This window comes from Myxine glutinosa, chromosome 2, assembly GCF_964187855.1.
Source record: "Myxine glutinosa chromosome 2, kmMyxGlut1.1, whole genome shotgun sequence".
Lineage (NCBI taxonomy): Eukaryota > Metazoa > Chordata > Myxini > Myxiniformes > Myxinidae > Myxine > Myxine glutinosa.
Window position 1 is genome coordinate 190,418,965 of NC_136262.1, and position 22,888 is coordinate 190,441,852.

The 22,888-nt window shown below is 42.3% G+C and overlaps 2 protein-coding genes across 3 annotated transcripts in view; one reads left to right on the forward strand and one right to left on the reverse strand.

Annotated features, from left to right (window-relative positions):
• ADAM10 (ADAM metallopeptidase domain 10) overlaps positions 1–4,339 on the forward strand; it is a 175,545-nt gene extending 171,206 nt beyond the window's left edge. For both annotated transcript variants that reach the window (XM_068106543.2, XM_068106544.2), the window contains one exon: positions 2,669–4,339. In XM_068106543.2, coding sequence (XP_067962644.2) covers positions 2,669–2,805 — 137 coding nt within the window. In that variant the 3' untranslated portion in view covers positions 2,806–4,339. The remainder of the gene's footprint in view (positions 1–2,668) is intronic.
• Positions 4,340–6,719: 2,380 nt separating this feature from the next.
• Positions 6,720–22,888, reverse strand: part of LOC137420975 (lipoprotein lipase) — a 211,720-nt gene continuing 195,551 nt past the window's right edge. Inside the window, exons 3-10 of the mRNA XM_068106542.2 lie at positions 19,410–19,589; positions 18,943–19,060; positions 16,299–16,532; positions 14,947–15,189; positions 14,580–14,700; positions 14,215–14,430; positions 11,938–12,042; positions 6,720–7,153 (exon numbers count right to left, since the gene is read on the reverse strand). Coding sequence (XP_067962643.2) covers positions 7,144–7,153; positions 11,938–12,042; positions 14,215–14,430; positions 14,580–14,700; positions 14,947–15,189; positions 16,299–16,532; positions 18,943–19,060; positions 19,410–19,589 — 1,227 coding nt within the window. The 3' untranslated portion in view covers positions 6,720–7,143. The remainder of the gene's footprint in view (positions 7,154–11,937; positions 12,043–14,214; positions 14,431–14,579; positions 14,701–14,946; positions 15,190–16,298; positions 16,533–18,942; positions 19,061–19,409; positions 19,590–22,888) is intronic.

A 22,888-nucleotide genomic window follows, 5' to 3' on the forward strand; every position in this document is an offset into this window, starting at 1 on the left:
TTTACTTGAATTAGTTGACCTTTCCACTTTAAAATGATGTACATCCTGTAATTCTTGCATCCTCGTTACATTGAGGCTGATGTTTTTCACTGTTCTAACCCCCAAGCAATTATAACTGAATTGGCAAGGACAGGTTTGGCAAGGAGCTGAGCATAGAATTATGTTGTTTGTTTTGCAATGTCGTACAGTACTTAACTATTTATTTTGTAATGCTGTGTAGTATACTGTGAGTTGTCAACCAAAGCTAACTAATCAGGCTAAAGTGATAACCGATAGAAGTGCTGCACTGCAAATTTCATTCGTTGGGCACAGCTCAGGCTTGATGAAGAAATGTTTTAAAGCAATTTTAAGATATTTCGTTAAAGCCTTTTGATGCGTATTAGTTTTACAAATATGTGTATATATATATGTGCTATATGTATACAAATACAAATATGTGTACAAATATGTGTATATAAATATGTGTATATATACACATATAATATGTGTATATTTTACAAAAATATATATATAAATAAATAATCGGGAGATTTGATATAAGACGCAGACGTAGCTTCAGGACGATCGATCTTTAATTCTCGACAAGCTTTCGACCAACAAAGGTCTTCTTCTTAGTCTACAGAAACAACAGGCATGTATATCAGACAAGTATGTATCGTGATATGTGTATAAGATGTGTGATATGTGTAGAAGATGCATACAAAAAGAAGAAGAGCCACGCTAAAGCTTACTCACCGTCCCCAAGTTCAGCGGAAGTGAAGCGCAGCTTAGTTACCGTTCACGTTACAGTTTGTGCACGTGCATATACAAATATATATATATATATACATACATAAATACACAAGCATATATTCATATACCATTTATATAAGTATGAATGAATGAGTGAATGAATGGGTTACGGTTAATGATTTGATTGGGTTGATGTTGAAACATTCTTTAATCATCAAAATTTATGCCATGAGGGATTTTTGTCCGAATTTTATGTATCCAAAAGGACTCACGTTTCAGAATCGTGGTGTGTGATCGATTTGTAATTGATTCAATGGCAGAGATTTGAATGTCATTTATAGACTAGAGTGATCCGGTTGATTAAAGTGTATCGTGTAAGGTAGAGATTTGCCCTGACTGGTGTGGAAGTTATTGATTTCTGACCGGGTGTTATTAAATCGTGTGTAGAGTGTATTCTCAGTTTTTCCAACATATTGTTTGTTGCACTTTTGGCAAGTGATTAGGTATATGACCCATGTAGATTTGCAGTTCATATAGGAGGTGATGGGGAATTTTTGTCCAGTGCTAGAACTACAAAATTTGTTTCCTTCTAGTAAATGCTTGTGAATAATACATTTGTTTGCTGTGCATTTATAGAAGCCAGGGATCCTAGTTTGTTTGTCTTGGGGCTGTGGGTGCTTTGCTTTTACCAAGAGGTCCCTGAGTGTCCGACCACGTCGAAATGATGTTAGTGGAGGTTGAGAAAATGTGGTGCCAAGTGTTTCTGATTGATGGAGGAGAGGAAGGGCCTTATTCAGAATACTTGGCAATTGGGATGAGGTAGGAGAGTCGGTGGTTACCAGTGGAACACGGTTAGTTGCACGTTTGGGTTTGTAAGTCAGAAGGTCTGCTGTCAGTATGCATTTTGCTCAGTTTATTGCTTCTTTCACAGAGTGAGGGTCATAGTTTCTTGCAATGAAGTGTGTTTCTAATTGGCAGAGAGAAGTTTCTTCTGCCATTTTTGTTGAGCAGATGCGTCTTACTCTGAGTGCTTGACTGTATGGTGTGCTTGCAATTGTATGTTTAGGATGAGATGAAGAAGGGAGAAGGTAAGAGTGAGTGTCTGTTGGTTTGGTGTATAGTTCTGTTTCGAGTCTGTTATTTTGAAGCGTGAGTGATGTCTAGAAAGTGAACTTCGGACTGTGAGCTGTCGAATGTAAACTTGATGGTCGGATGAATCAAATTTAATTCATTTTGGAATTGTGTGAGACTACGGGGAGATTTTGACCAGATGAACTGGATGTCATCAATATAACGTACCCAGGATTTTTCCATGATGCCGTGATGAGGTTGTGCATTGGTCTTGGCCTCTTGGCCATGAAGATGTTAGCGTATGATGGTGCAACAGGGGTACCCATAGCGGTACCTTGAGTTTGAATGTAATGTCGTCCGTTGAATTGGAAATTATTCAGTTTGAGTGTCAGTTCTAATAGGCGCTTGAGTAGGTTCTAATGTAATAGTTCTAATAAGGTCTTGAGTAGGTGGTATTGGGACTTGTCATGTATCTAGTGCTTTGCGGCATGCAGACAGGCCTTCTGAATGTGGAATATTAGTGTAGAGGGATGTAACGTCTGCTGTGACTAAAATGGTTTGGGAGTTGAAAGGTGAGTATATTCTGTTCAGTCGTTGGATGTGGGTCAGCTTGTCGAGAATTAAAGATCGACCGTCCTGAAACTACGTCCGCGTCTTGTATAATTGTATAATCTTGTATAATCTCCCGATTATTTATTTAATACAAATGAGACGCCCTGCTCGTACTCTGGAGTTTCTACTATTTCTCACAGTTGTGTGTGTGTGTGTATATACAGTATATATATATATATATAATGTTTATATATATTGACATTCATTCATTCATTCATACACACATGTATAACGCCATGTGGTTATTGTGCAGAGACTTTGCGGGTAAGGAAACCCCGACCGAGACCCCCAGCGCACACAGTCGAGCAGCAGCAGCCAATGCAGCAGTCAGGGCGTTCCAAGGTCGGGCAGCCACCGTTATACGAGATGCAGCCTCGGCAACGGCAATAGCCTTTCACTGCAAGGCTGCCTTCCTCGCCCCGTGCCTATGCACCTCAACCACTTGCGGCAGCACCACGTGCTGCTCCTGGTGTCGCGCCCTTTTCCTCGTTTGTTGGGGACTTGGGTACAGATGACATTTCTTGGTGGTTTGTCACCGCAAGGGTGTACTAGTTTTGATGGAATTGCCGGATGGATTTGTTTTTATTTTTTACTACCTGTCTTGGTTAACAACTTGATGGATTTCACCGAGATGCCACTTGCTGGTTCTGGTTTGATTTTAACTTCAGGAACATAAAAAGCCTTCATCAGTACATTCATCAGGAAAAAGTTATGAAATATTTGTTTATTAGTACAGAGTCCCCTCCCTGTCACCCCTACTCCCACCCCAACATATTGCACAGTGGGTAAGTGAGCATGGTGGCTTTCCTTTTAAACCCGATCATTTCCGTGCACTGGAGTTTAGCCGATTACAGCCAACGGCCCATGGACTCGCGTTTTCCTGACTTTTGTGAAGTAGCCACTGCAGTCCATGTGTGGAATTCCTAGAATTTTTTTTATAATTGTCATATATTTGCCTTCAATAAATAAAATAAAAACTCACGAGAGAATGCAGTAAACTTAGGGATACTGATCTCTGCCCTAGCATTGCTCATCACTTTGTGTGAAAGTACCTCTTTGTGTGCCTGATTTATAATTATTTTTCAGATTCTTTCTTTGTGTGTGTGTGTGTGTGTTTTTAGGTGGGGGGTGGGGGGGGGGTTGGGGAGTCATTAGTTCACTCGCCTGCACTTCCCCTTTGGAGAAAATCTTACTTTGTCTCATTTGTTGAGCAGATGAATGTTTAATTTTTTGTATTTTTTATTTAAACCATGGCTTCACGGAAGCTAATTATATTCCCCGTGAGGAGAAGTGTCATGTATGTTCGGTAGGTTTTCCAAGCAAACAATTTGCAGAATAACCGATCAGGATTCTGATCCGGGTGATTTGCCACTACAAAGTACTCATCCACAGGCTGAACTTGCCCGCCACCGACAACTCTGGCCTTGGACTACTGGGAGCCTAGAACGGACTCGTATGGTCTCCTTGCTTTGATTCACCAATGCACAGTTGGGCCTGGCCCGTTATGGGAATCGTCCTGTGACGCCCTACTTCTCAGCCTGGAATCGGATATCACGGCTCGTAACCTCCACTGCATAAAACCACTGTTTTGCCAACCTGAGGCAGCAATTGCATTGGGTTCTCTTTCGTTTGAATTTTATATCGGAGAAACAAAGTAATATTTTCTTTTTTGTTGGTAGGTGTGGGTGGGTTTGAAGAGGGAAAGTTGTGGTCGGGATGGCTTGAATGGCTTTTCATGATTCACCCCATCACTCCCGATCCTTGTAAATATATTGCAAGCTTGTCCTCCAATTGTTCCTTGTCCTGACATTTCCTCTGACCTGTATACGACTACTGTTTTTAGATACTGTTTTGTAAATTTTGAATATTTGTAAGCAGGATAAATTTGACTAACAGTAATAAAGCTTTCCAGTTGAGAACCGGATCTTTCTAGGTGTTTGTTATGAAGCGTTTTCATTCCCCTTCTGCTTGTGCATCACACAGGATGGAGGTTCTGCTGAAGCACTTTCTTTGTAATGGTTGGTATCATGGGTATCATGGTCGCCACAGATGCTAGTTACTCGACTGAATGCAGGAAGTTGTAACTTGTTCCTGGTGCCGCCGATAGCTTGCTTACTCTTTGTGAAAGACACCGTGGGATCTTTAACGTCCACCACCTATCAGCAGACGGGACAGCCAGTTTAACGTCCACCCGAGGGACAGCACACACACATTGATCAATTGCAAAATAAATGTGCTTATGCACCTCAACCACTTGCGGCAGCACCACGTGCTGCTCCTGGTTTTGTAGTGCTGTACCACAAAGTACTGTACTACAAAATGTAAACTAGACTCGGTGGTATAATGGTTAGAACATCCTCTCCAAGTCTCTGGAAGGTCTGCGTTTCAAACCCCGACAATCATACCAAAGACTTAAAAATGGTATGGGCTGCTTCCTTGCTTGACGTTCAGCATTTAAAAGATAAAGAATGTACAATCCCTATTGGCTGGCATTCATGGGCAGGAAGAAATTACTCTGAAGGGAACGTCCCACTGAGTGTGGTGAGAAAAGTGGCGCCTTTGTTATGATGTCACTGGTATCCAGTGTCCTGGGAAATGACAGTGACAGCACTTCCCCTAAGGTGTGTGCGTGTGTGTGTGTGTGTGTGTGTGTGTGTGTGTGTGTGTCTTTCTTTCATTGGTTGTTATCTCCATTTGTGGATTTCAGGACGTGGAACGGAGTTCTCCCAGGACCCAAAGTATCCTCCTCCTTTTCAGTAAGGGATCACGGTTCATGGACCAAGCTGTTAAACTTTTGCAATTTTGTTCCAAGTTCTCTTTTCAGGATTGTCACCGAACCCCGGATTGCCTCCATTTGTGGTAATATTCCCGGGGATGTTTTTTTTTTTAATCTGAGGTTCTTCTTCATCATTCTTGTTGCTCCAATTATCACTGGTGTGCGTTACTGTCAGAGATAGATAGGATAGCTTCATCTATCTTCTATATAAATAAAAAACGTTTTTGTTTGTTTGTCTGCACGTGCTAATCTCCTGAACGGTGAAAGATAGGAGGAAACCTCTAATACAAAAAATGTCGGAACAGACCCCGGGAAGGTTATAGCCTCGGTGACGAGGCCGGTCGAGGCCCACCTCGGCCGGGCTGGGCCCATTTCACAATTAAAAGCTGAGCTGAATTATAGTAGTCAATCGTCTACGGCCGTGAGTAAAAGCTGAATTATAGTAGTAAATTCATTCAAAAAGAGCTAAAAATGTCGGGACGGGCCCCGGGAAGGTTATAAGCTAGGTGGCAAGGCCGGTCGAGGCCGCTTCGGCCAGGCTGGGCCCATTTCGCAATTAAAAGCTGAGCTGAATTATAGTAGTCAATCGTCTACGGCCGCGAGTAAAAGCTGAATTATAGTAGTAAATTCATTCAAAAAGAACTAAAAATGTCGGGACGGGCCTCGGGAAGGTTATAGGCTAGGTGGCGAGGCTGGTCGAGGCTGCTTCGGCCGGGCTGGGCCCATTTCACAATTAAAAGCTGAGCTGAATTATAGTAGTCAATCTTCTTCGGCCGCGAGTAAAAGCTGAATTATAGTAGCAAATTCATTCAAAAAGAACTAAAAATGTCGGGACGGGCCCCGGGAAGGTTATAGGCGAGGCCGGTCGAGCCCGCTTCGGCCGAGCTGGGCCCATTTCACAATTAAAAGCTGAGCTGAATTTTCGTAGTCGATCTTCTACGGCCACGAGTAAAAGCTGAATTATAGTAGTAAATTCATTCAAAAAGAACCTGGGCAACGCCGGGTGCTTTTGGCTAGTTCATAATAAGTCTTCGACCTTGTTAAAAAAAACAACAACAACTGTTCAGCCTGGCTGTTGTATGCACTCGACCGAGTGCCGTTCCAGTACGTACTTGACATGGATCTCATCTTGTTCATCGACAAATTCACCAGCATTGAAGCCCCAGATACTGATGTATTTGTTGAACGAACTCTATTTGTAGTACTTTTGCACAAATGGATACAATAACGTTTGCATCTTGGCAATGTTGAGACTGGGTGAGGGGTGACAGAAATTTGGACATTCCAGGAAACACTTTTGTAAGAAGTGATAGCAAACCTCGATTTTTCAATGTGATCGATCCCCAATCTTTTAAATGCAATTACATTCACTTTGGTCTATGAGGTACGATGGAAATTTGTCTTTTTGTCTACGGAGTTTATTCCACCCAAACAAACCATAACCCACAATGTAACAGAACACTGCCGAATGCTTACAAGAGAAAGCAGCATATCACAGGAAAACATGAAAAAACATTTCATTCAAAGGGTTAGTCAAATTGGACCGTTTTAATGCTTACAAAATTGTTGTTTTTAAAAAGCAAAACGTTAACATAACCTGGTGCCTATTTCAGTATGGCTGATGAGATGCCAGAATGATGCTACGGTGAAGGCTCTGAGGCAATGATCTAGTAGTACAGATAGTTGGGGATATGCTCTCTTTGTGTAATGTCCGGATACCAGATACAATGGGTAAACACAACTGCAGCACTTTGATGAACCATGACTTAGTCGCTAGTTATCAATCGTGCGCCTTTTGGTATCGGTGGCAATTCACCCACATATGCTTTAAACTACAAATGCATTCACAGTGGCCGACTTTGGAGGAATCATCCGATAGAACCCAGAGAGTGATTCCCGACGAGGGGCATCTGTTGGAGTCGTATGTTCCTTGCAACATCCACCTTATTCATTCAGACATGCCTGGAAAGGAGAATTGAGTGTTATACGTAATCTTTGCCACAATGCAAAGCGAAACTTTGTGCAGGAAGGTCACACAGTTCAGATATTTAGATATATACACTACTGGTCAAAAGTTTTAGAACACCTCAATTTATCCAGTTTTTGTTGAAATTTACGGTTTATTGTCTCAATGTACTCTGAAATTAAGCATACAACAAATAAACAATTGGAGATAAAAAAAAGAAATCATAGAATCATTTTGTTTAACAAAATTTAATTTAAATTTTTGACAGCAAAGTAGCCACCTTTTGCAGATATAACCGCCGAACACACTCGTGGCATTCTTTCTACAATGGAAATCAAATATTGTTCGGGAAGTTCTTCCCAACACGGTTGCAGAAGTTCCCACAAATGTGTTGCACTTGTAGGTTGCTTTGCTTTCACCCTTCTGTCCAGTTCATCCCAAACCAGCTCGATGGGGTTTAAGTCTAGAGACTGTGCTGGCCATTCCATGATTTGAAGCCTACCGTCTTGTTCTTTTCCTCGAAGGTAGTTTGGACATAGCCTGGAGGTGTGTTTAGGGTCATTATCTTGCTGTAGGATGAACCCCTGACCGACTAGGCATATACCAGAGGGTATTGCATGGCACTGCAAAATGCTGTGGTAGCCCTTTTGGTTCAGGGTGTCAGTCACTCTGTGCAAGTCGCCGACTGGATCAAGCAAAAGAGCCCCAGACCATCACCCTTCCTCCTCCATGTTTGACAGTTGGTGTCACACACTGAGACCATCCTTTCGCCTACTCGACGGCATACAAAAACCCTGCATGATGAACCAAAGATTTCAAATTTTGATTCATCGGTCCATGAGACCTTCCAGTCTTCAGTAGTCCACTGGCGGTGCTTCATGGCCCAGGCAAGCCTCTTTTTCTTATTTTGCCATCTTAGCAACGGCTTTCTTACTGCCACTCAACCTGTCAAACCTGCAGCTTGAAGTCTTCTCTTCACAGTTGAAACTGAGACTTGCTTACTTCGACCAGTGTTAAGCTGTGCTTGAAGCTGTTGTCCTGTGAGCCGCCTATAACGCAAGCTGTTGACTCTCAGAAACTTGTCTTCTGATTCTGTTGTGGCTTTGGGTCTGCCAGACCTTTTCCTGTCAGAGTTTCCTCCAGTTTCCAAGTGCCTTTTGATGGTGTAGGAAACTGTACTCACTGACACCTTGGCTTTTTTTGCAATTTCTCGAAAGGAAAGACCTGCACTTTTAAGGGTTATAATGGTCTGTCTGTCTTCCTTTGTTAATTGCCTTTTTCTCACCATTATGATAGCAATATACTACTTCCTGCAGTGCAATATTGTCCAAATAATGCTTCAGAGGGTGTAATAACAGTCTGTTCCAATACTGCTTTTATACAGACAGGGGGTTTGTAATCAAGTAATCAGCAGAGGTTGGGACACCTGTAGGAATTGTTTGCATCAACTTTCAAGGCTTAATTTACTTACATTGGTGCAGAACAGCTGTAAGTTGTTAACTCATTACCTGTTCCCTGAAGAAGGCCTTTTTTTTTACAATATAACTGCAATTTACATTATTTTCCCGTTTTTGCAAACCTAAACTTTTTTTTTAACCTCGAGCAGTTTACTGCTTACCTTTGTACCATGTCAGGTTATTCACTGGACTTGAATTGCTTAAATTTCAATAAAAACTGGAAAAATTGAGGTGTTCTAAAACTTTTGACCGGTAGTGTATATACAGTCATGTGAAAAAGTAAGTACACCCCATGTAAAGTTTTGACTTTTTCAACATATTTCAACATACAGCTATTTGATCTTCATTTCAACAATATTGATGATAAAGGTGATATAATATAACAAATATCATGAAACATTTACATTTTGTAGTCCATTGTATAATTTAAATAAACACAAATGCAAATTTCGCATGTGGAAAAAGTAAGTACACCCCTACATTTATCACTACTTCAAATATCTAAAATTAGAATCAGGTGCACCAGCTCAGGTGCAAATGATTAGAACTTCGTTAGAGAGGATCTTGGAGGAACCTGTCTTATTTAAACCTCAGACATTTAGTTTGGTTTGCTCTTTGTTGTTGAAGTGTGCGACGTCACCATGCCTAGATCAAAAGAGCTCTCTGAGGCCTTCAAAAAGAAGGTTATAGATGCCTACGAGTCTGGGAAGGGATTTAAAAAGATCTCCAAACAATTTGAAATCAATCATTCGACTGTCCGGAAGATCATCTACAAGTGGAGAAGATTCCAAACAACTGCCAACTTGTTCAGGCCAGGCCGCCCCAGCAAGTTCAGCCCGAGAGCAGACCGCAAGATGCTGAAAGAAGTCTCTAAGAACCCCAGAATGTCATCATGGGACCTACAGGTAGCTCTTGCCACTGTTGATGTCAAAGTGCACGAGTCTACCATTAGAAAGAAGCTGCACAAATTTGATCTACATGGGAGGTGTGCCAGGAGGAAACCTTTGCTGTCCAGAAAGAACATCAGGGCAAGACTAAAGTTTGCCAATGAACACCTAGGCAAAGACCAGCACTTCTGGAACAATGTGCTCTAGACAGATGAGTCAAAGGTAGAGCGATTTGGCCACAGTACCAGAAGACATGTTTGGTGAAAACCAAAGACAGCATTTGACCACAAGAACCTGATACAACTGTAAAGCATGGTGGTGGAAATATTATGGTTTGGGGCAGCTTTGCTGCATCAGGGCCTGGGCATTTATGTTTACATTTATTTGCATTTATGTTTATTTAAATTATACAATGGACTACAAAATGTAAATGTTTCATGATATTTGTTATATTATATCACCTTTATCTATCAATATTGTTGAAATGAAGATCAAATAGCTGCATGTTGAAAAAGTCAAAACTTTACCTGGGGTGTACTTACTTTTTCACCTGACTGTATATATATAGATACTAAATACACAATTTGGTATTTGTCTGTCTGTTTGAAAATAATACATTTGGTTGTTACTTATCCAATCCCAACCAAACTCGACAGGAGGACTAAGGGTCACACAATGGAGGTTGTAGCGAATTCATTTGCCCCCACCCCGTTCGTTTTTTTTTCTGCCTTGAGCGAAATCAGTGTTAAGGTGTATGTATATCTGTGTTAAGATAGCTAATCGTGGTGGTTTTCCAAAGTTGCTTCTAATAACAAAAGTAATACAACACCAACGATAATAGCATAATATTAATGTTATTACAAAACAATAATACTAATAGTATTCCCACCCCCTACCCAAGGGGATTTTCCTGCTTGAACAAACGCCGTGTTAACGTGTATAAAAAATAGCTTATCGTGCCATTTTGTGGGGGCACCCGCACCGCAAGTACAATAAATATGAGAAACCACAAACATGCATGATTACCTTTTTAAATAGTCGCTACTGCTGTTTAACACTAAATTGACAAGGAGGAAACACGACGTTCTTGAGGCATTACATGCTTATCGTTCCCTCCACAGACTAACGGAGCCGAGCCTTGATCTACTGCAATCTATATACCCCAAAGAACATAACATGACCCTTCCTTCCGCTCCCGTAGGGACTTGGTGTTCCAGTTTACCAAATGCCATATCCTTCCATGTCTACTGTGTTGAGGAAATTCAAAGAAATTTGTTGTTGCTCAAAATGATGTATTTAACATTTTTTTTATTTGTGTAGTCTGTTGCAATAAAATGTGTTGGCCAATCATCCTACAGCTAACAGATGCGTTGTGTGCATTGTTTGTCTCAAATTTTAAGGCTTCATCTTCCTATGACAGAAACGAGGTGGTTCTACTGGTTCTTGGGGGTATGAATTTTTCAATTTTTTTGTTTGTTATTCAGTCAGCACTGCGTCTAAAGCCTGTCGTACACTGGCCTATGTTCACCGACGCGACACAACAAGACCATTGGGTGACTTATCTTGTGCAACCTTGTTTTTGCTGTGCACTGCCCACACTAAGCGACTGTCGATAACGCTATTTTCGTCAAACAAAATGGCGATGAAGAAGAAATGCAGGGAGAGGATGTGAATGGTGAAAACGGAGCGCTGCTGCTTTGGCACCAGCGTTGGTACGTCGCCGACGGTGAGCCAGGAGGATGAATCGGCTGTGCCGCACCGGGTGGAGAGAAGGCCCGCTCGGGAAGCATTCAACAACTTGCTCAAGAAACTTGCTGAAGAAGAGGGGCGCTCTTATTCTGACTTCCAGAGGATGCATCCGACACTCATGAGCTAGAGGAGCGTGTCAGACCATGGACGATGAGGGGAAACTTGACATTCAGGGCTGGGCATTTCAAACTTGACATTCATTCATTCATTCATTCATTCATCTGAGCTGCAGTGTCGCAATAACTTTTGCATTTTTTGGCATTTCACTTTGAATGATTTCTTGCTGTAGCCACCCTGGCAGGCGTGATCTACAAGCTGGGTCTCTCTCTTCTGACCAAAAGTCTGTCATATTGATGCTCCGGCCGGAAGTCACTGAAAGCTGAAGTTTAATGGGTCAGTACGTTCCGCACACATCAGCAATATTCGTGCACCCCCGCACACTATATGACGACGCACGGCTGTTGCCGAAAACTCGTAAAAGTTGAACACGATGATCGTCAATGCACCTGAATATGTTACAGGTGACAGTCGTAAACCGCCGCACATTATATGATGATCAGACTTTCATAGACTAAAGTGTCGCAGACGGTCTTGTTGCGTTAGCGAGTGTGCGGCTGGCTTCAGGAGCCATCTTATCATACATTGCCCTGCAAGTACTGTGTCATGCCAGGCTTGATAATTAACTACCTGTGTCGGAGTCTGGGAGCCTGGCGCCGTTGGCACTGGTCAAACGTATACTCGACACCAGGATACATCTGCAGTTTGGTGTCGCCAGGAGAGCAAAAGGTGAGCCTGTGGGCAAACAAACAGCAGGATCATGGTGCATTGTTCACTGAAAAATTTACAGAACCGATTTTTAATAAGTTCATAAATTTCAGATTTCGCTGGAAGCTCAAGGTAAAGTTTTTGTTGTTGCTTTGAAAGTGACATTTTTATAACCCTGCAAGATCAATGATCCACAGTGGAAACAAAGATGGCATGTGTTCTGTTGTATAATCTGTGTGAGAAACATAAAACTCAAACTTTGCATGTTAATTGACTCTGGAGGTGTATTCACCAAGTAATTGTCATAACCAAGTAATCACACACACACACACACACACACACACACACACACACACACACACACACACACACACACACACACACACACACACACAATCTGACCCTAATCCGATTGAGATTTCTCAAATTCCTTTTCTGACATTCAGTTTACATTCAATTGGAAGGATAATGTATGCAGGAAAATGTGTGGATACTCGAGTTCACAAACTCAAGAATGGCAGGCTCTACATGGGAAAGAAGGGAGAGACAACTCCTGCAGAGCGTTACTGTTTAAATATCTCTGAGATTTATAATGATCACAAATCTGTCTTCAAAACCTTCAGCTGTTCATGCCAACGTACTCCACCTAACCCATTCCACCTTCCCCCACCACTCCAATAACATATACAACAACACAACATGCATTTTAAGGCCATTTTCCCTGCTAGAGCGGGGGTTAACCTTGCGGTCCCCATGACAATCTTCTCCATTTTGCCCTATTTTCTGCATCTCTCCTTGTTAACCCCCTTGCCCGCATTTCTTCTTCCACCATCTTTAGCTAAGTCTTTCTCGGTCTTCCCCATCTTCTACTTCCTTCTACATTCATTTCCATCACTCTTCTCAACCAGTCACTTTCATCCTTCCTCAACACATGACCAAACCATCTCAACCTGTTCCTCTTCCCAGCATCCATCACAGGCTCTATTCCCATCATCTTTCGCAATTCATCATTTGTCTTCCTCTCTCTCAACGATACTCCGCACATCCACCGAACCATTCGCATTTCCACCCTTTCCAGCCTTCGTTGCTGCTCTACGTTCATTACCCATGTCTCGCTCCCATAAATCATAACACTTCTCACACATGCAGCATACACCTTTCCCTTCAGCTTCAACGACACTCTCCTCCTCATCAGCACGCCACTCGGTTCCCGATAATATACATCGGTTCATGACATGTCATTCCAATAACATATAAATAGTCACATATTTCATGACATCCTCAGAATGGCTGTCCTGATCGCAGGCCGACTGATCATCCAATGCTAACGCTGTTACCAGTAGTCAGTATGGATGTGTGCTTGTACTGGGGGTGGGAGTGGGGACAGAACAGTGGGGCAGGACCAAAGACATTACCAGCATGATGAATCGATCACACACACACACACACACACACACACACACACACACACACATGTACATTGTACACCCACACACACATATACACACACACGCACTTTGAGACCTGTTAGGTCTCCATTCCACTTCCCAAAATCCAACCACGTGTAGGAGATAGCAGCCAACAACAGCAACTTGCACGTGCACACACACTTGTGGTAACACGCACACAATTGGATAGTATATACTTTGAGTCATGGGAGGGCTCTGTTCCACCTTCCGAAGCCCACATATGGAGATAGCAATGAATAACACACACTTCTTTTCGTAATAAATATTGTGAAGGTTGGTGTCCTGTTTATTATTCCTTCCCCTTTCCGATTTATTCATTCTCCCTCACTGCCCGCCTTCCTCTTTCTACTACTCCGTCACCACCACCACTGTGTTATCTTGATTTGAGTTTCAGGTGTGCGCACATGATACAGACATGGGTGTGCCTTGTTTTCCTTGTGTAATGGATTTAATATCTTTAAATAATGTTGTAACAAAGTAACATTTTAAATATATACAAATGTTCAAATGGTTTTAAGCATAGTATATTATGCTTCTCATTTTGAAACCTTGATGCAAATTTGAAAATATAGCTCCTATAGTACTTAAAAACAATAGTTACAAGCATTTAAAAACATTTGCAAACATTCATGTAATTTTGGCAGTCATCAAGAATGTTGCACTTATTGAAATATTTAAATTCCTGCCACAGGTACTATGCTATCGGAGTTAATATAAACCATAGTCTTACCTCTCCTGAGTCTCCCCGGCCTTTATACGAAGTCTGCGAAGGAAAATATTTTTGGGTGGAGACGGGGGCCATGGAAGCAGAACGCTCAATTGCTTCCAGACATTGTGCCAAGCACTGGTACCATCCCAGCTGAGCTTCACACGCCGAAGCTCCCCTAGGTCGGTGTCGGTGTGTACGAGGAAGGAGTATGTGTGGTTTCCTTTGATTGTCTCAATCCTGATGGATGGAGCACAGTGTCATGGCTACGGAATCAAATGGAAATTGATCACTCGTTCTGACAGCTCGATGGATCAATCAATATATAAACCAAGAAATTTCAACAATCAGACAACTTCTTCACCATGAGCATCCGAAAACATACGTACCGGGTGAGGGGAACGTTGAGGGAGTCGCCCCTTGTTCCGTGCAGGCTGATGGACATGCTTGGATATGCAGGTTCCTCATTTGGCCCACTGAAGAAATGCATTTTCAGCTGATAGTGGAACACTAAAACACAACAGCAGATATTAAGTGGTTGGTTTTGTAGTTGAGCAGCTGCCCCAATCAGCACAAAGCATACAAGACGCATTTTGAATTTCGGATATGCAATACATCACATCACATCAATAATCTTGTTGCACAAGATCAAGTTGTGCATGTTGAGGAAGAACTAAAAGCCTCAATCCGCAAACTTATTCTTGTTTAGCTTTGGATTCTTTTCTTCAGTCTTATTGCCACGGTTGCACGTCACACCTCTGAAAGGCATCTTTGCCGAAGTGCGGAGGAAGAGCTTATTGCTGCGCTTCGTGCGTACTCGTGCCACGTCGTAGCCAAGTCGGTTGCAGCGGTTTTTAGTGCAGCTCAGGCACACTCCACGGTCAAAGCGTGCATGGTCGGAGCACTGAAAGGCCAGACTCGCCTCGCTCTCGTGAAGAAGGCTCCCAATGAACAGATGGATGGAGCGCTCATGTTCACATTTCACCGTGTCTGTGATTCCTGCAGAAACAATAATGAGGGCATGTGAATAAAGGGTTATCACGTCAAAAGGGGGAAAAGGAACCATGGATGGGGAGTGACAATGAAAATAAACAGAATTCTAGCCATTTGTATGCAAGCAATTGTTGTAAAACATACAGTGCCTTCAGAAAGCATTCACACCCCTTACCCTTTTTACATTTTGTTGTGTTACAGCCTGAATTTAAAATTGATAAAATTGAGATTTTTGTCACTGATCTACACATAATAACCCATAATGTCAAAGTGGAATCTTTTTATTTTTAGAATTATTTTTTTACAAAAACATTAAAAATGAAAAGCTGAAATGTCTCGAGTCAATAAGTACTCAACCCCTTTGCTATGACACTCCAAATTGAGCTCGGGGGCATCCAATTTCCTTTGATCATCCTTGCGATTTCTCGACAACTTCATTGGAGTCCACCTGTGGCCAAATTCAGTTGATTGAACATGATTTAGATAGAAACACACCTTTCTATATAAGGTCCCACAGTTGACAAAGCAAGTCCGAGCAGAAACTCTCCCATGACGTCCAAGGAACTGTCCGTATATCTCTGGGATAGAATTGTAAGGAGGCATAGATCCAGTGAAGGTTATGAAACAATTTCTCGACTGTTGAAAGTTCCCAAGAGCACAGTGACCTCCATCATTAGGAAAAGGAAGAATATGAAACTACCCAGACTCTTCCTAGAGCTGGCCGTCCGACCAAACTGAGGAACCGGGCAATTAGAAGCTTGAGCAGGGAGGTGACCACGAATCAAATTACCACTGACAGAACTACAGACTCCAATGAACCGGCTGGGCATTTTGACAATCGCTGTGAAAAACCTCAATTAGGATAGTGACCCTTGTTGGTAGAGACAGATTGATGGAATACAGATTCTGTCCGGAGAAGGAATGCACTTTCTATTGGAGCACAGCTTCCATTAGTTCGGCTATTCTCGAAGCACATTGCTTCGGCATGGCGGGGCCACATTAATGAGCACACCATCAACGCCACAATATTGATTCCTTTGTGAGCCTGAGATTTGTGATATTGTATTTTAAACTGTCAAAAGTAATTATTTGGATCTATGTTACAAACCCCTTACCAAAGATACCCCTTGTAGCCACGTTACGGTAGGCGTTTGAAAGATCACAGCCAGGCTGAAAGTGTCCGTCATTTGGGTAGAAGTCGGTGTGTGCTACGGGTTGCTGAATGCCAATGCTGAGTCCAAGGCTTCCTCGAGTGAACGTGTGAACAGCGTCCACAAAGTCTGCGTCATCCATCGACAACCGCTCAGACTCTGCCTTACCTTCAAAGCCTGGGCCTGCTGGGTCCATTCCTAGCACACCAGGCAAAGGAAGGTCAGAATAGGTAACATTGTTTTTCACACATTTTCTCATGAAAGAGCTTTAATGTTCCTGCTTTGCATAATTATGTGGGTGTAAGTATACCATTTCAAAGAAAAGAAAGGATTTGTCAGAAGTAAACGAAGATAGCAAAACAAATGCAAGCCAAAATCCACCTCGTTCCCCATTTATAACTTCGTTATTACTTATCATGCATAACCCCAAAGTACATACAACGATGACCGACAGGCTTGCCAACTCAAAAGCATCACTCCATGGCTTTATGTTTATATCCTTCAGGTCCTTATTTTCATGATAATTAATAATACACAAAAAGTGTGCAGTTAACCAAAATAAACTACCTCCCCGTGGCATTTCACCCGCCACAACCCGACCTGATGATCCAGGGGCCCTGCTCGCTACAGAGTGCTCTCTTTAGATTTTCGTGTCGCGGTCGTCTCGTCGGTGATTGACTGAAATCTGCTGCGGTCATCTACTACGATCTACATCCACTGAAATCTGCTGCGGGGATCTACTACGATCTACATCCACTGAAATCTGCTGCGGGGATCTACTACGATCTACATCCACTGAAATCTGCTGCGGTCATCTACTACGATCTACATCCACTGAAATCTGCTGCGGGGATCTACTACGATCTACATCCACTGAAATCTGCTGCGGTGATCTACTACGATCTACATTGACTGAAATCTACTGCGGTGATCTACTGCGATCTACATCCACTGAAATCTGCTGCGGGGATCTACTACGATCTACATCCACTGAAATCTGCTGCGGGGATCTACTACAAACTACATCCACTGAAATCTGCTGCGGGGATCTACTACGATCTACATCCACTGAAATCTGCTGCGGGGATCTACTACAAACTACATCCACTGAAATCTGCTGCGGGGATCTACTACGATCTACATCCACTGAAATCTGCTGCGGTGATCTACTACGATCGACATTGACTGAAATCTGCTGCGGTGATCTACTACGATCTACATTCACTGAAATCTGCTGCTGCGATGATCTACTACGATCTACATTCACTGAAATCTGCTTCGGTGATCTACTACGATCTACATAGACTGAAATCTGCTGCGGTGATCTACTACGATCTACATTGACTGAACTCTGCTTCGGTGATCTACTACGATCTACGTCCACTGAAATCTGGTGCGGTGATCTACGACGATCTACATCCACTGAAATCTGCTGCGGTGATCTACTACGATCTACATCCACTGAAATCTGCTGTAGTGATCTACTACGATCTACATCCACTGAACTCTGCTTCGGTGATCTACTACGATCTACATCCACTGAAATGTGGTGCGGTGATCTACTACAAGCTACGTCCACTGAAAGCTGCTGCGGTGATCTACTACGATCTACATCCACTAAAATCTGGTGCGGTTATCTACTACAATCTACATCCACTGAAATCTGCTGCGGTGATCTATTACGATATACATTCACTGAAATCTGCTGCGGTGATCTACTACACTCTACATCCACTGAAATCTGCTGCGGTGATCTACTACGATATACATCCACTGAAATCTGCTGCGGTGATCTAATACAATCTACATTCACTGAAATCTGCTGCGGTGATCTACTGTGATCTACATCGACTGAAATCTGCTGCGGTGATCTACGACGATCTACATCCACTGAAATCTTCTGCGGTGATCTACTATGATCTACATCGACTGAAATCTGCTGCGGTGACCTACTGCGATCTACATCCACTGAAATCTGCTGCGGTGATCTACTGCGATCTACATCCACTGAAATCTGCTGCGGTGATCTAGTACGATCTACACCGACTGAAATCTGCTGCGGTGATCTACTACGATCTACACCGACTGAAATCTGCTGCGGTGATCTACTACGATCTACACCGACTGAAATCTGCTGCGGTGATCTACTACGATCTACACCGACTGAAATCTGCTGCGGTGATCTACTACGATCTACATCCACTGAAATCTGCTGTAGTGATCGATGAGAAACACCCGCTCCTTTTTCTAACGAGTTATATTCTCTGCATCATAATTTCACAATTAAATGTCTTTCAATTATTTTATCATGAATATCTCTCAAATTTCAAATTACTTTATTCAAAGCATCGAGGCCCATTGATTTTTCAATGGGTGACTGCTAGTCGATAAATAAACCCAACAATAATGCAGAAAAACACTTTTTTCCAAGTTAAGATGAGGAACAGGGTTTTTTCTATTGATATGTACATGTGACACCTCTACAATACTCCCAGTCGTCTTCCCAGTACACATAGCGGACATAATACGATGCACCATACCATATCCCAAATGTATGTTTTTTTTATTGATAGCTCATGATGAGTATAATCTAATAAGCCACCATTACCTGTAATCCTTCCTATTTTTCCAATACTGTTCAGATAGCTTCCGGCATAGCCAGAAACGTGGGCTCCAAGACTGTATCCCAAGAGGTGGATGCGCCGCAGCGGGTAATGAAAGTTTTTCTGTAAAAGGAACGAACAAAGACCAAATTGAACTTTGTTGTTCTAAGCCAGAGGTTTGAGATCTTTAACTCCATTGCCCACATAGCAAACACTGTGTGAATTCTTCTAGATGTTTGCTTTAAGAAAGTGCCATGTTTTGTCTTGACACGCAAGGTTTCTGGATGCTCATGGTTTGATCGACCCGTGGTCATGGCACAATCTGATCCACAATAACCGCAGAAGGGGGAACAGGAAGTGCAATATGTGTAAAACAGGGGATACGCTTGTAGTAGACCGTACACCCGTTGGAGGCCTTGTATGTGCATGGAATGCGTATTTAAGCAGGAGCCGGGGCTGTGCACACACATACATGCAGCGACTCGATGAGGGATGCGATGTCCTTTCCCACACGTGGGGTGTTAGCTACAGCGATCGGGTAGTGCTGCTGAGCTAAGGGCAACCAGTCCACCACAATTACGTTGGAATGTTCGTCCTTTCTGTGCAACGCATCAACCAGCCGTGAAACCCACATCTCCAGGAGGCCAGACATCTGGCAGGTGTGCGGGCAAAGACATTGACAATCATTTGAAATTGCACGTTAAATACAAAAAACCCAAAGAACAAAGAAAATAAAAAACAAAGTGAAAGTAAGACAAATCAGGCAGAATAAAGGAAGCAGAGTAGATACGAGGTAAGGAGACGGAATCATGCAGAAAGCAGTTATCTACATGCACACACCTGCGTGAATTATGCAGAAATATTTGGGCTCCATACATCTCCCTCTCCTCTATCTCCTTCTCCTCTCCCTTACCCCTCCCTCAACGCGGACTCAAGTCTCAAGACCTTAAGATCTGAAGCCAGCCCCCTTAACCGTTAAGTTTCAGTTCAATATCAGTAAACACATCCCTTTATTTGGGCGGTGTATAATGATGCGTTTGGCGCCGAAAAAGAAAATACCCGATGTACATACATGAAGCAAAAACATGCATACGACTAATGAACATACATATATATATATATATATATAATATATAAATAAACATGATTATAAACAAGAAAAAAAAGACATAAAATGTCATCGACTCCGGCGTGTTTTCAACAATTTTGCTGTAAGGAGTTAAAGGCCGTCACTGTCAGTCGGCCATCTTCGGTCGGATGACAAAACAAAATCTTCTGCATCTGTATACTCATGTACTGTCTTTGTGCCAAGTTTGAAGAAAATCTGTCCATGCATGTCCATTAAATGGATGGGGACACATTTAAGTAACAAAATAGCTGGACGGACGGACAGACCTATAGTCCTATAGAGCCCTATATTCTTGTGTGACCCAGACCCAGACCTATAGAGAGCAAACCTATAGTCCCCTCTTGGTAGGGGAATAATAATTGGGGAACAAGTGAGAGGAAAAGATGGCAAAAGGCTAGTGCGCGTATACCAGTCTCGAGCAAACTGTATGAGATCGTTTATTTGTGTGAATCCCAAGTGATTCGTCTCAAAGTCAAACACAAGACCCGATTGAGGCCTGAAGGGGACTATAGGTCTGTCCGTCCGTCCAGCTATTTTGTTACTTAAATGTGTCCCCATCCATTTAATGGACATGCATGGACAGATTTTCTTCAAACTTGGCACAAACACAGTACATGAGTATACAGATGCAGAAGATTTTGTTTTGTCATCCGACCGAAGATGGCCGACTGACGGCCTTTAAGTCCTTACAGCAAAATTGTTGAAAACACGCCGGAGTCGATGACATTTTATGTCTTTTTTTTCTTGTTTATAATCATGTTTATTTATATATTATATATATATATATATGTTCATTAGTCGTATGCATGTTTTTGCTTCATGTATGTACATCGGGTATTTTTTTTTTCGGCGCCAAACGCAGCATTATACACCGCCCAAATAAAGGGATGTGTTTACTGATATTGAACTGAAACTTAACGGTTAAGGTGGCTGGCTTCAGATCTTAAGGTCTTGAGTCCGCGTTGAGGGAGGGGTAAGGGAGAGGAGAAGGAGATAGAGGAGAGGGAGATGTATGGAGCCCAAATATTTCTGCATAATTCACGCAGGTGTGTGCATGTAGATAACTGCTTTCTGCATGATTCCGTCTCCTTATCTCGTATCTACTCTGCTTCCTTTATTCTGCCTGATTTATCTGGGGTCAATTTTTTTATTTATCCAAACATCCTCGACCTCCCTCTGGATGAAAGAGGAGGCCAGGCAAAGCTTGGTTGCACTGGTTCCTGCAGGGTCTGAATGCATAAACGACCCCAAACACACAAACTTTCTTCTTAATAAATTAGATGAAAGGAAGGTTGTGGGTGGGGGCAGGAAGGAAGGGAAGGAACAGCAAGAATATAATTAATGCCTTTACCATCTCAATACCAGTCTCCTGACAATGTGACAAATTTTGAATGTCATGCCATACACTCATATTGCTGCGGGTTCATGGGTTACGGGAGGGGAGTACTCGGACCCACGTCCCCGGCCGATAATCCTGAAGCCGACGAGATGCGGATAACTATGCGGCACCGACTGGTTGCTAAGCAACCACAGACGCCATTGAAGACGCTTAATTTAGGTAGGGTCCAGCGTCCAAATCCAGGCAAATGAATCACCCCAGATAAGGACTGTGATTCGCAACGCTCCGCTAGTACCACCCAGAAAGGTCGAGCGATACCCGCTAGTGGAACGCTGGCTATTAGTCAGGTTGTATATGGTAGTAAAAAAGGTCCCGTGGGCATTTAATGGTTAAAGCAAACCACCTATCTAATTATCTTTATTAGACCCCAAACAACTAAAAAATACTTGGTGGCCATCTCAAAAACGTGTCGAACACCATTTTATGACGTCATTAAGATGGCCGCCATAAAACGATGCTCAAAATCATAATTTTGAAATAACTCAATCAAATTTAAAGATGTTGCGCTCAAAATGTTCAGAATGAAGCTACTGAACTGTTTATACTGTTTTCTGTACATCACACTACCTAAACATATTACAAATATAAAAAATGTGGGAAAAATACATATTTTAAGATGTTTTTGTTTTTGTTGTTTCAGGTGCTTTTTGTAAACAACAATGTAGATGGTTTCCATGTTCCTAGACAATCAAAAAGTCAAGAAATATCCCATAAATAATTATGTAAACATACACAGTATAAAAAAAATTTTTTAAAGTATTATTATTATTGTATTTATTTATTGTATGGGCCAGTGACTGTCAACCAAATCCTCGAAGGTAAACATGTGAAGAGAGGTGTAGAAGCACACATGGTCACTCTGCTAGCACTATTCATGCTCTATGGAGACAGTTTCTTCGAATCACATAGTGATCTGTATGATCAGGTTATAGTAAAAGGAGAACAACTCGATAAAGCATGTGCAGGTGGAGATCGGGAACAAATAGGTTTTGCCCATGATGAAATGATGGCTACCATTGAATCTCTGAACCTCATTGAACAACTAGCTCAATTTGATGAGGACAATGCCTGTTATCCACTATTCAAAGTGACGCAGCAGTCCATGCAGATGGTAATGGAGATGGCAGTGTTTATCAGAGCTTTTCGAACAGGAGACTGGGAATTACACCTGACAGCCCTCAAAGCATTTGTCAAATACTTCTTCGCACATGACAAACTAAACTATGCACGAATGATGCCCTTATATCTAGCAGACATGGAACGCACAAAGGATTCAAATCCAGAGATGTATGAGGAATTCATGCAAAGAACCTGGGTTGTGAACAAAAACTCCAATGTGCCTTTCTGTGCAATGGGAGCAGATCATGCTCTGGAACAAATCAACCGGTCAATGAAAGTGGTGGGAGGACTAGTAGGAATTACC